Source organism: Dermacentor silvarum, chromosome 1, assembly GCF_013339745.2.
Source record: "Dermacentor silvarum isolate Dsil-2018 chromosome 1, BIME_Dsil_1.4, whole genome shotgun sequence".
In the NCBI taxonomy this organism is placed as follows: domain Eukaryota; kingdom Metazoa; phylum Arthropoda; class Arachnida; order Ixodida; family Ixodidae; genus Dermacentor; species Dermacentor silvarum.
In genome coordinates, this window is record NC_051154.1 from 265,890,533 (window position 1) to 265,902,604 (window position 12,072).

A 12,072-nucleotide genomic window follows, 5' to 3' on the forward strand; every position below is an offset into this window, starting at 1 on the left:
AATGACGCCCGCACGTGGCGGTGGCGCAGCATCGCTACACAGCTGCAACCGTAGGGCCACAACTGTTGATTCTAATATCAGGATCTGTAATGCTCATTACGCGCCCATGGCGTCGAGTGACCTGGTGACGGCGTCAAGAGGAGACCGCTGGAGCCAGCGCACGGTTTTAGTAAAGCGTTGTTAGTAGTGTGTGACTTAATAATTAATCTGGGCCCGTATTCAGAAGATAGTGCTCACTTTAAAACTGTGCGCAAGAGCGGGTGCGAGCCATTCGGGATGTTGGACATATTAGCGAAGGCGGTTGGCTACCGCCGAAGAGCGCTTAGAAACGAGAACCTTTGTGAATGCTGCCCCTTAAGTGCGAATGCGCGGAACATTATTAGACTGCCTTGCGCTTAGCGTGTGCACGTTGTAGTGTGGGCTAAACGCAGTGCCCGATAATATTTTGTGCGTGCACATCACATGTCCAATATTTCGCTGAGAACTCAATCTCGCCTACCTCGCTTAACATCAGAACGTTCTAATAACTGTAAAGCACTGTAAAAGAATCGGTATGGAATAGGAACTGGATTATAACCGGTGTGCTATTTGGATGATAAAGTACGTGGGAACTGTATTGAAAGCAAATTGTTTGAAATGTCCAGTTTAGATGCCAATGCTGTGTATAGTATTTTTGTGTATATGCTGAAATGTGCAGCGTATCGAAGAGTCACTCTTGGTGCTCCCTATTTTGATCCCGACAGAAAGCTTCAAGGACTTATCGTGGAAGAACAGATTCTCTTCTGTGCGCTGCCTTTGTTTGTCGCGGTGAAATTTCATTGTTGTATAGCAAGGTAGAGAGCATGCCCATTAGCAGTCACTGCAGGGAAAAACAATGGACTTTGGAAACGCGGCGCCTGAGCCTACAGCCGTCGGGTGTTATGTACTTAGAGCTTTGTCCCACAATGGCACAAGGTTGTTGGACGAAGAGTACACAACAATCCTCCAACAAGGCATATGTTAAAGTATTTCTCTCTTCCGTACATTCTCACAACGTTCTACCTCCGTGTTTTCCGTGCGATCTGCTTACAATAACGAGCAGACGGACTTTTCAGCACTCGGGAACCACTCATAAGGCCACTAGTAAGACACTACTTTTCCATAAGATCTTCGTGATCCGGATAATAGAAGTGGTACGTTCATACTCAGTTCATTAGTACGGATGCCTGAAAACCATGACAGACGATAGCCAAAGTATACCAGTCAATAACAAGAGTACTCACATATGGCAAGCATCCAAAGTCCGACCATTGATTATCGATTTTCTTTCTTTTCTAAGACTCAGCCGTCTCTTCAGTTTTTCTTGCTTGTTTAATGGCTGCTACCTATTGCCTCAGCGTACGTGCGGACACTGACGCTGAATCTGCACATATGGCTTCTGTTTCAGGGACGAAACAGTACATTCAGGTTGTACCTAGAAGGCGAGGGAGGGAGCATTTTCACCATACACCCGCAGTCGGCCTCGCGGGAGGCCGATTTCGCCATCTTGGTTCAGGACTCCTTGAAACTGGACTACGAGGTAGCCGAACCAAAGTACGTCGAATTCACGGTGAGTGAGTGTCGACGTGATAATCAAGGCCTCTTTCTTGCGGGGCAAAATGGGAAACAGGAAGGAGTTAGCTGCGTTAACTTTCCTCGAAGGCGACTGAGGCAAAAAAGACGCCGTGTTTCTTCCTTCACTTAGCATGACTTAACACGGTATGCTTCCAGTTGAAATGGCACCACACTGCTTAACTTTATATTTGAATGCTTCCCTAAGTAGGGATATGTGTGTTTATTTGGGGTCACACTAGTAGAATTAAAAAATACAACCTAATGTAATTATAGTATATTCAAAAGTGCTGAATATATTGAATATTGCAAGCTTGGATTTAAAATATTGCATCAATTATTCGCGTTGTGTAGTCGGATCTCATTGATGAAATACATAAAAACGTTTAAATCGGATGAATATGACGTTACAAAAGTGCGATGTTTATTCAGGCTTGACGACTTGTTTCCTTCCAATTGGGCAAAACGCACCTGACCGCACCGATGGTATACACCAGTGTCGCAGACACACGGTGAAGCTGTTGACCGCTGAGCATCCTCTGCAACATGTTATCTGTACTGACGGCATTTTTCTGCAGTTATGACCTTTTAGTTAAGGCTCTGTTATACTCCGACGTTCACAACGCGCGCGCGCGCCGGCGTTCGTTTCTTCGCGTCACGTCGGCGAAGACACGCCAGGCGCAAATCCGCCTGCCCTATTGACCCTTTTCGCGGAGCAGTTTGTTTTAGACAAACGAGATGGCGCTCACGGCGGCGCGCCATACCTCTCCTCAGCGCCCGCGCTCGAATACGAAACCATTACCGCTTCTGCCTTGCTTCTGTGCGATCAGCTGTCGGAAATGCGACTGAGTTTCCGCTAACACATGCTAGATTGAATCACGTGGATTGAAGATGTGTGCAGTACTTGGCTGCAAAAATAGTGACTGGCATGTTAAGGAATAGAACGAATCTGTGTGGCCAAGTTCACGGACCGCTGCTGCAAATGTCCGAACGTGTTACCGGCACTTCGTGATGTGCGCCTTTCCTCGCGGATACAGAAATTGGCTCATCCGCCAGCCTTGTATCGCTAACCTTCAAAGAAAGTGCTTCATCCCCAGAACGTCGGCAAGAGTGAGTACCACTCGTTAAACAATGACAAAGGGAGTAACGCCGCTTCCTGTCATAGTAAGTTTCGCGCACGTTGTCTATACACATCTGTCCCAAATGGCAGGAAAACTTACGCCCACTCTATCGCCGCCGTATCAAGAATAAGTGAACGGGCGCACACTTGAATATATGCGCACTGTATACGCACAATAAATGACGGACTACACCTATGGCGCACGAATGGTCGAAGCTGAGTGTTTCGTGACGGTCCACAAGAGTAAGCGATTTACTAGCTGTAATATATATTTGCTACAAGGGATTACAATGTACAAAACAGCTACGTTTCAAGCCTTGTGCGCAGCAAGAACAAATCTATCGGAACTGAGCACACCCGCGATCGATTGAGCAGAACATAATCAGATAGTGGCCGCACCGAGGAACTTCACTGAGTCGGAAACTGACAAGCCACTGCTTCAAAATATTTGCCGAATAGAGAACAAAGAGCAAAACACACTAATCCTGACTGAATTCATAATTGGAAAGCTTGGACAGCTTGGAATACATTTTTAGCCCCACTTTTAGAACAAGCACCATATATACGCTGATTGCGCCGTTTCGACATAGCTTAATCAGCTCCGGAAGCGCTTTTGCATGTTCTCTGAAGCTATGATCAAAGCTTCGTGTCGTCCACCTAGTCACAGTCTACGATATCTCCGAAAACAGAGGTTTTCTAAGCCGCGCCGGCGTCATACACTTCCATTGTAAACAAGGAGGCAACGAAGGCAGTTGAGGCAAGCAATGGACGCGTCACCACGTGATCAAATATGGCAGCGCCCACGGGATCGCCGCGAAAAGGGTCAATAGTCCAACGCGACGCGACCCGACGCAGCGGCCGGAGCCAAAGCAGCGCATGCTCAGTAGAGCAGAGCAGAGCGCGGAAAGCGAGCGCCGCGCGGAAAGAAACGCGGACGCGGTGCAGTCTGGGTAACGTCGTCGGCGCGAAATGCAGCATGTTGCATTTCGCGCCAGCTGCCGCCGGGCCGCGCCGACGGACGCTGGCCGCGTCAGTCGCGCCTCGCGTCAGACTATAGAGTGCTCGCGTTTTGCTAGCGTAGCGTCGCTGTGCCCAGCGTGCGCGCGCGTCGACGTTACGCCGGAGTATATCGAGCCCATTACCGAAGGCCCACTGTCTGACAAGTTTTCTGAAGCTGGTATGCGTGCACTCGCTGTTCCTCGAGAGGGCTTAAGGGGGTCTACAGACATTCGCTACTTGGCATTTGGATAGGCAGCTTGTTTGGTTAGCGCTTTTGGTAAGGCATTCGGAAAGCACGAGCGGGACCAATTGATCGACATGAAGTGGAATACATTAAACGGGGTTGAAGCCACAGCCGTTCTTGCCACTTAAACACGACGTCAGCATCCTCACGTCCGGCGCGGATCATCGCCTCAACTCACTGATTGCAAACTTGCATGCGAGTGCTACTATATAAAGCACATAAAACGTCCTCTTGGCAGCTGAAAATGTAGATCGTTATTAGTCCTTACAGTATTGATTAGGCGCCTTTTCTGTGCGCCCGTAATATTGTGCAGAAAATTAAGATGCGCCCAAAGTGGTCCATGGATGAAACGTCTAGAATGAAAGTGTCTGTGCGGAAAATTTAAGCCATGGCTATTGATAAACATCTACATAGATAAACATCTACATAAACGCAATAAACATCATGGGGTTTTACGTGCCAGAATTACGATCTGATTATGAAGCACGCCGTAGTGGGGGACTCCGGAATAATTTGGACCACCTGGTGTTCTTTAACCTGCACCTAAATCTAAGTACATGGTTTTTTTTCGCATTTCTCCCCCATCGAAATACGGCCGCCGTGGCCGAGATTTGATCCCGCGACCTCGTGCATGCTTAGCAGCCCAACACCATAGCCACTAAGCAACCATGGCGGGTATACATAAACGCGATAAAACCTGCTTGACAGTCAGCGCTTCGTTCCCTTCTCTGTTATTCTATTGAGCAACACGTACAGAGGGCAAGACAATTGTCTAGAATGCGCTCCTGAGGGCCAAACCAGCTGCTAGAGCACCAGTCGACCGGCAGGGTCAAAGAAGACAAGTCATCTCGTAAATGTAGCGTCAAGCTTGTTTCATACCAGGTGGTATCGCTAGATGTCGCCAGTTCAGTCTGGAGCACGCGACTCGCGCGTTCTAAGACAAGTGTCTTAACCTCTGGAGAAACCAGCTCACGTTAGCGATCTTCTAGAATGTTAAGTGGTGCAGCGCAAAGCAATACAGAGGGACACGGAACAGACGAGGACGAGCGCTTACTTCCAACTGAAATTTTACTGTTTGATACAGAAGTTTATATAGGAAAAGAAGATGCGAAAGTGCGAAAATGCGACATTAAACCGATACCGATGTCATCCTCGGAATTCGTTCCAAGTGGATATTTCTTGCGAACGCACTAGCTACAATTCGTAAATTGAAATATGTGTCGTCAAGCAATGAGTTAAAAAATAATTAGTGTAATTCTGTTAATTATTCAATTAGGCATTTTGATTTCTCCTAGAAGTAATGGCCGTCTCATTGAGTAATTTAGTTCAAGGGTTAGAATTGTGCTATCTTCCACAGGCAAATTTTTTAAATTTCGTGCAGCTAAAAAAAATAGAAGACGCTTAAGCTTCACATTTTCCCCCGCCGTGGTTGCTTAGTGGCTACGGTGTTGGGCTGCTAAGCACGAGATCGCGGGATCAAATACCGGCCGCGGCGGCCGCATTTCGATGGAGGCGAGATGCGAAAACACCCGTGTACTTAAATTTAGGCGCACGTTAAAGAAACGCACGTGGTCCAGATTATTCCGGAGTCCCCCACTACGGCATGCCTCATAATCAGATCGTGGTTTTGGCACGTAAAACACCATAATTTAAGCTGCGCCTTTAAGATTGGAACGCCATAGCGTTCAAAGATCCCTGACGGTTTGTCAGGCTTCCCGGCAACTGCAGCTTCCTGTTTTTTTCGGCATCTTCGCCTCCGTACCGCTACCTAGGAGGCGAACGCCATCTGGATGGTGTTTTTGCTAGTAACCTATCCGGGCGCGCCGCCGTATGAATGGTAGAAAGGCTGGAAAAGAGGTTTGTGTTTGGGTTTCCTCGTAACAGAATTATGTTTTCTCGTATATTCAAATTACAATCCGACGCTATCAAATCTGTAATTTGGGGTTAAGTCGTACTTTACGATTTTCCTGACGCATGTTACATTGAGAAATTCAACGAGTTCACCAGCGTTTCCTGCGCCTAACGGAGGGCCTGCGTGGTCGGGGTGGTTCGGGATGATTTTCCTCGCCAAGGACGCCGACGCCGAGACCGACGCCGACGCCGGATTTTCTGCGACATGCCCCTTATCCCCTCCCCCCCCCCCCCCCTTAACGTGCGGTAAAAAAAAAACCCTACATAATAGGTTCCCTAGCAACGAGCAGACCTGATTCGCCTCTTTCAGTTTCGTTCTTAACATGCCAGCACACCGCCGTCTCATTCCTACTAATTTCGTTCGCACACCGTGCAGGCCACTTGTTTCAGCTTTATTTTAACCTGGCAATAGTCTCATTCTTGAGGATTGGCACTGGGGTGAACGGGACGCATATTGCAAGAGACGGACTGCACATTGTCCTTTATTCAGAGTGCACAATATTATTCGCTCCAATAGTCAGTAAGATCACCATTTTGTAGATCTAGATGCAGAGCCGTTGAGTTATACCCGTTATCAAGGCAACACGCTCCCGCTGCTCGCCTAAGTCGTCATCGTCGTCTTCATTCAGCAGTCACGGCGACAGCGCGGGAATTAGGTGCCCATTATGTAGTTGCTCTCGTCATTCTTGTTCTTGTTTTTGCTGTGTCCACAGCAAATAGTGGCACATATGGAGGGGTTGGATTAGCCTCTCATCGTGCTGGTTAAAGCCTTCATCATTAAAAGGGAAACTAATAATAATAAAGCCTGCCGTAACAAAAGGGTTAGTGTCCAGTAATGATACGTTGACAAGCTCTGAGCAGATGAAGATGACGAAGTCAGCACTTCTGCAATGCTTGTAAACCGTTGGATACAACTGTGCAACTTAGTTTAGAGCCATGTAGACAACAAGACATGCCCTTGATAACGACTAGGAACCTGAGAGCAAACGCAGAATAATATAGGCCATGTGTCATCGACAGATTTGCCAAATGCGCGAAGATAATGCAGCGTTGGAAAGCGCGAAGCATGCTCGACAAGCTCGTCAGACACCCAAAGAGAAAGCGAGAGACGAGGCAGTGACTTGAAGCTGACGTGATAAGAAAACTGAACCCAGACAAGAAGCTACTTGTGTGGCGGAGGTATGAGTGTGATTTGCGGGATGTCACCGGTTTACCTTGCATTTAGGTTACAGCAACGACTCTAGCCCGTTGTAGAGCAGATAAGCCACCTTATTACTTTGAGCAGAGCGTGAGAAGGTTTAGCGGTGTGAAAATAATTCTGTTCGTGTTCAGAAAGTTCATGACCATAGCCCATGGCCCGCTGTTGTAATTTTGGTTGATGACAGAGCGAGGCCTGCGTCGAAATCATTTCCCGTGGCCATATGTGCGCCTTTCCTCCACTTGTGTTGGTTTGTTTGTTTATGTGGCTTCTTGACTGAGCTCAAAATATGGTCTATATGTCGATCACATTGAAAGTATCAAGACCTTTGAAATCACGAGTGCCAAAGCAGGCGATGACACTAAGGCGTAACAGCTATATCCGAGAAAGAAATGTAGAAAATTTTGGATATCATTGCACCTTTTTCAGAGCAACTCTATTTGCTTCAGCAGGACCAGACGGGAGACTCCTCTGTGGATCGGCAGATTTTAGGGGATAGCATTCCGAAAGTGTAAACGTGCAATGTACTCGAAGAAGTGCCGAGGAAATTGTAGTTGTTGTTACCGAGGCTGTATGACGTAACTAGCAGCACTGCTCAAGCGCTCACAAAATGCACACTGCAGATCGTGGCGGCCGAGACGGAGGCGGTGCAACCTCTGACGTCGTCCGTGGCGGTGCGCGTGAACATTGTGGACACGAACGACCACGCCCCCATGTTCACCAGCGACATGTACGAGGTGGTTGTGGCCGAAGATGCCAGGCCGGGCACCGTCATCACTGCTGTCACTGTGAGTGATCCATTTTTATTTATTTAATTATGTACGTTTGTTACCCTCAAGTCCCTAAGCCGGCGTAACAGAGAGGAGTGGTCACAATCACAAGTAGTCAACCAACACATACAAAGCAGATTATAGGTACAATGCTGCTATGAAATTGTCAGTTTTTTACAGTGCACAAGGAGAAGTTAAGCTGTATTAGTAAATTGCGCTTCTACAATAACAAAGCAGCCACTCTCGCCATTAGAAGAGTCTTAGTAAGCCAGAAAAGTTGCAAAACTGAAAGGTGGATGGCGACGCCACCACGAAATTCTCGCAGCAGCTCGTTCTGTTGTCATGAATTTTTCACGGCATCTTCTGAAATGTAGCTGCTTCATTATCTGTTAAGAAGTACCCGACATTGCATTCTAGAAAAAAAAAAACAAGAACCCTATTTAGCAACTTTCCAGACCTTTATCAGCGTCAAAATGGTGCATATATATATATATATATATATATATATATATATATATACGGAAAAATACTTTAAATCCCGTGACATCACACTCAGATTTTGGCGCAAAATTAGAGAAAAAACGAAGTTCAGCTATTCATTTCCTCCACTATAGTAATCAACCTTTTACCGCCAAGTGAATAAAAATATACACTCTAAAAAACACTTTACCAATATAAGCTGATTTATGGCTGCTTTAAAGACGAGCTTAGTCCTGTAAACTTACGTGGGCGAAGTCTCAAATAGAATCTTCACATTCAACCATATGATACATGTTCTGTAGAACTTGGTGCCTACGCTTTATACCCTTGGGTACCGTGATATTTTGCGGGCTCAAAAACGGGGATTCTTAGAAGGTGACAGGTAAAATTGATTTCAGAAATAATTACGTTACGAAGAGCATCTATTCACCATTGTATTTTAGTTGCTGTATTGCATTCAACTACAAAGGATAATGGCACAGAGTTGTGGCATAATCTGTCACGTTTTCACAAAGGCACAGTAAAAAATCCTCAGCTGTAAAACGTCTTCAAGCGAGCTTCTTGAATTCTTTTTTGTTTTCTCATATTTCTGCATTTCTGGGAAGTGGTTTATGCATTTACGATGCCAATAAAGTTGCCGACATTCATCTCCTACGCGCTCGCGTAAAAATACGTGCAGTGTTTAATTGAGGACATTTCTCATAACGAGTGACGGCAGGTGTGGACAATTTTCTACTAATATTGCTAGACGAAACACTTGTTCTGCAATCGTTGAGCTGCCACGGAAATTATGGCTTGTACATTGATTTATACCGGGTGCCCCTGCTATCTTTAGCCAGAGTTTAAAAATACTCCGATGCGCCCTAAGACGATGCGACCAAATGCATTTTTCTTACTATCGTATGGAGTGAGTCAGACTATTTTTGTGTTCCGATTAATTGGTTAATTAGTCAAGATTAATTAATTAACTTCCGAAGCAAGAAAGTTAGGCAAGTAATTCCTATAGAAAAGAAGTAGACTGGTCTGTCAAACTCCCAATTAAAAAGTTTCTAACTTTCTGTATATTCATAATTGGTGTTTTCCAGATCACTGCATATGCCCGCGAAATACAAAAAAAATCCACGTGACATGCGCGCTTGCGCGCCGCGATTGCAGTGCTCTCAAACTTCGTGCGTACGAACGAACATCGCATTTAGCCGGGTGTACCGCCGCTTAAAAGCGAAAGGGCTGTGAAGCAGGAGGTGGTCGTGCGATCGAAATCATCAACCGTTATCGCTCGCGCTGCATAAAGCGATTGACAGACGGGCAGTTCCGGAAAGCGACAGACTCGTGTGTCGGCTGTTGAAGCGAAGTTCTGTCGACTGCGATGCCTTAATCACACGAAGAAAAAGCAGACATGGTTCTTGCCCTAGGCGCTGCAGGAGGACAGAGACGGCAGGCTGCAAGAATATTTCGCAGCTGGCACCCTGGCACGCGACCTAGCCCGATGACCTTAGTGAATAATTATGAGTCATTGAAGCAAAACGGCTGTTTTGTAAGGAAGCGGCAAAGAGCTTCACCAATAAGTGACGAGCTGCGCTCCAATGTGTTGGCGTATATGGCGACGAATCCACACGCTAGCACACGTAGCGTGAGCGCGGAGATTGGAGTGTCCAAATCAACTGTCTGGAGGATTTTGCAAGCAGCTGGACTGCACCCTTATCATCTGCAGTTGCATCAATGCCGGGAGCCCAGGGATCTTCAAAACAGACTCGACTTCGTGAATTAGATTTTGATTCAAGTGGAACAGGATAGTGACTTTCTAGGCAAGGTACTCTGGACTGACGAGGCCACCTTTTCCCGAAATTCTCAAGTAAATGTCCACAATGCACACTACTGGAGTGACCGAAATCCATACTGGCTCGCAAAATCCCGCCACCAACATCAATGGTCTTTTAGTGTTTGGTGTGGCGTACATGACAGCAAAATCATTGGCCCACTATTTTTCAACAACACACTGACCGGCCAGAGGTACGTAAGTGAGATTCTTAAAGGGCCTGTTGAAGACTTCCGCTGCTACATGCCGCTGGCTCGGCTTGGCGCGATGTTGTATCAGCACAACGGGGCGCCAGCCCACAGCTCTAGCGAAGCACGCGCATGGCTTGATCTGAACTTCCCAGGGCAGTGGTTTGGGAGACACGGGCCCGTTCAGTGGTCGGCAAGGTCGCCCGACCTTAACCCTCTTGACTTTTTTTTGTGGGGCTACATTAAGGATAGCGCATACAACACGGAAACGACGACCCCAGAAGACTTACAGGAGAGGATAACTGAAGTATGCCACGACATTTCACCGATCGTACTCAAGACTGCGACAGCAAACTTGCTCAAAAGGTCCCAGTGTTGTATCGCAACACAAGGTGACCTCTTCGAGTACGTGTTGTGAAAGCGCATGTCGCGAAATAAACATAACATCAATAAAAAAACAGTCTATGGCCATTGAGGTGTTCGTTATTCCGCCATTGTCAGCGGTTTGAAAAAGTTTTTTTTTTTCGGGTATATTTATTGTCCTTACAGCTATCGCGAAATGACGCAACCGTTCCTTACGGCAGCGCAAACGATACTCGCTGTGTCTGCAGTGCTTATCGCAATCATGAACCGCCGCGAGGGAAGCGATATCGCTGGCGTAAATCACACAACCGAACGTCTTCGCCTTCGACCTGTCGTCTATTAAGCGGCGGTACACCCGGCTAAATGCGATGTTCGTTCGTACGTGCGAAGTTTGAGAGCACTGCAATTGTGGCGTGCAAGCGCGTATGTCACGTGGTTTCTTTTTTTTTTTTTTTTGTATTTCGCGGGCATATGCAGTGATCTGGAAAACACCAATTATGAATATACAGAAAGTTAGAAACTTTTTAATTGGGCGTTTGACAGACCAGTCTACTTCTTTTCTATAGGAATTACTTGCCTAACTTTCTTGCTTCGGAAGTTAATTAATTAATCTTGACTAATTAACCAAATTATCGGAACACAAAAAATATTCTGACTCACTCCATACGATGGTAAGAAAAATTCATTTGGTCGCATCGTCTTAGAGCGCATCGGAGTATTTTTAAACCCTGGCTAAAGATAGCTGGGGCACCCTGTATAATCTTAGTCCTTGTGGCTCCAGACGGTCTTGTGGCTTTGTTTTCTACCCTTTATTTGCCTTTATTGGCCGGAATTTCCGAGCAATGATATCTTTCTACACACCAAAGGCGCCAAGACTCTGCACACATGAATAAACATTGCATATTTTTGCACTTACAACCCAATGATTTATTGAAAATGATTAATGTGTGATGTCAGACAGCCGTTTCAACACAGAAGAACAATGTTTACACAAATCCATGCACTAACCATGCATCATTTCCATACAGGCTGATCATAGACATTATGGCGGCAGTGTTTCCTCTTGTAATTTTCGTTAAAAAACTCTTTGGGCCGGACCAATAAACATGTTGATGGTCTTCTTGCGCTCACAAAAATGCAGGCCACTGACCCGGACACTGGGAGCTTTGGCACAATCAAGTACACATCTCTGAACGGCCCTATCGCAAGAAAGTGAGTCTTTCCCGAAATCGTCGATTGCACTAGTTGAATGCCATGCACAATGCAGATGTGTCATTTAGCAATTGATTTCAATGTTTCATTTCACGTTACCGGTCCATTCTTCTAAGAAAAGTCGGAATTCGCCAAGCTGAAAACACGTCGATGATAATTAAGCATGTTTTTATATGTGCAA

General features: G+C 46.2%; 1 protein-coding gene across 1 annotated transcript in view; it reads left to right on the forward strand.

Annotated features, from left to right (window-relative positions):
* The window catches only part of LOC119440106 (uncharacterized), a 50,785-nt gene that overhangs the window by 1,237 nt on the left and 37,476 nt on the right, over nucleotides 1-12,072 (forward strand). Inside the window, exons 2-4 of the mRNA XM_037705048.2 lie at nucleotides 1,427-1,588; nucleotides 7,686-7,850; nucleotides 11,821-11,891. Of these exons, the coding sequence (XP_037560976.2) occupies nucleotides 1,427-1,588; nucleotides 7,686-7,850; nucleotides 11,821-11,891 (398 nt within the window). The remainder of the gene's footprint in view (nucleotides 1-1,426; nucleotides 1,589-7,685; nucleotides 7,851-11,820; nucleotides 11,892-12,072) is intronic.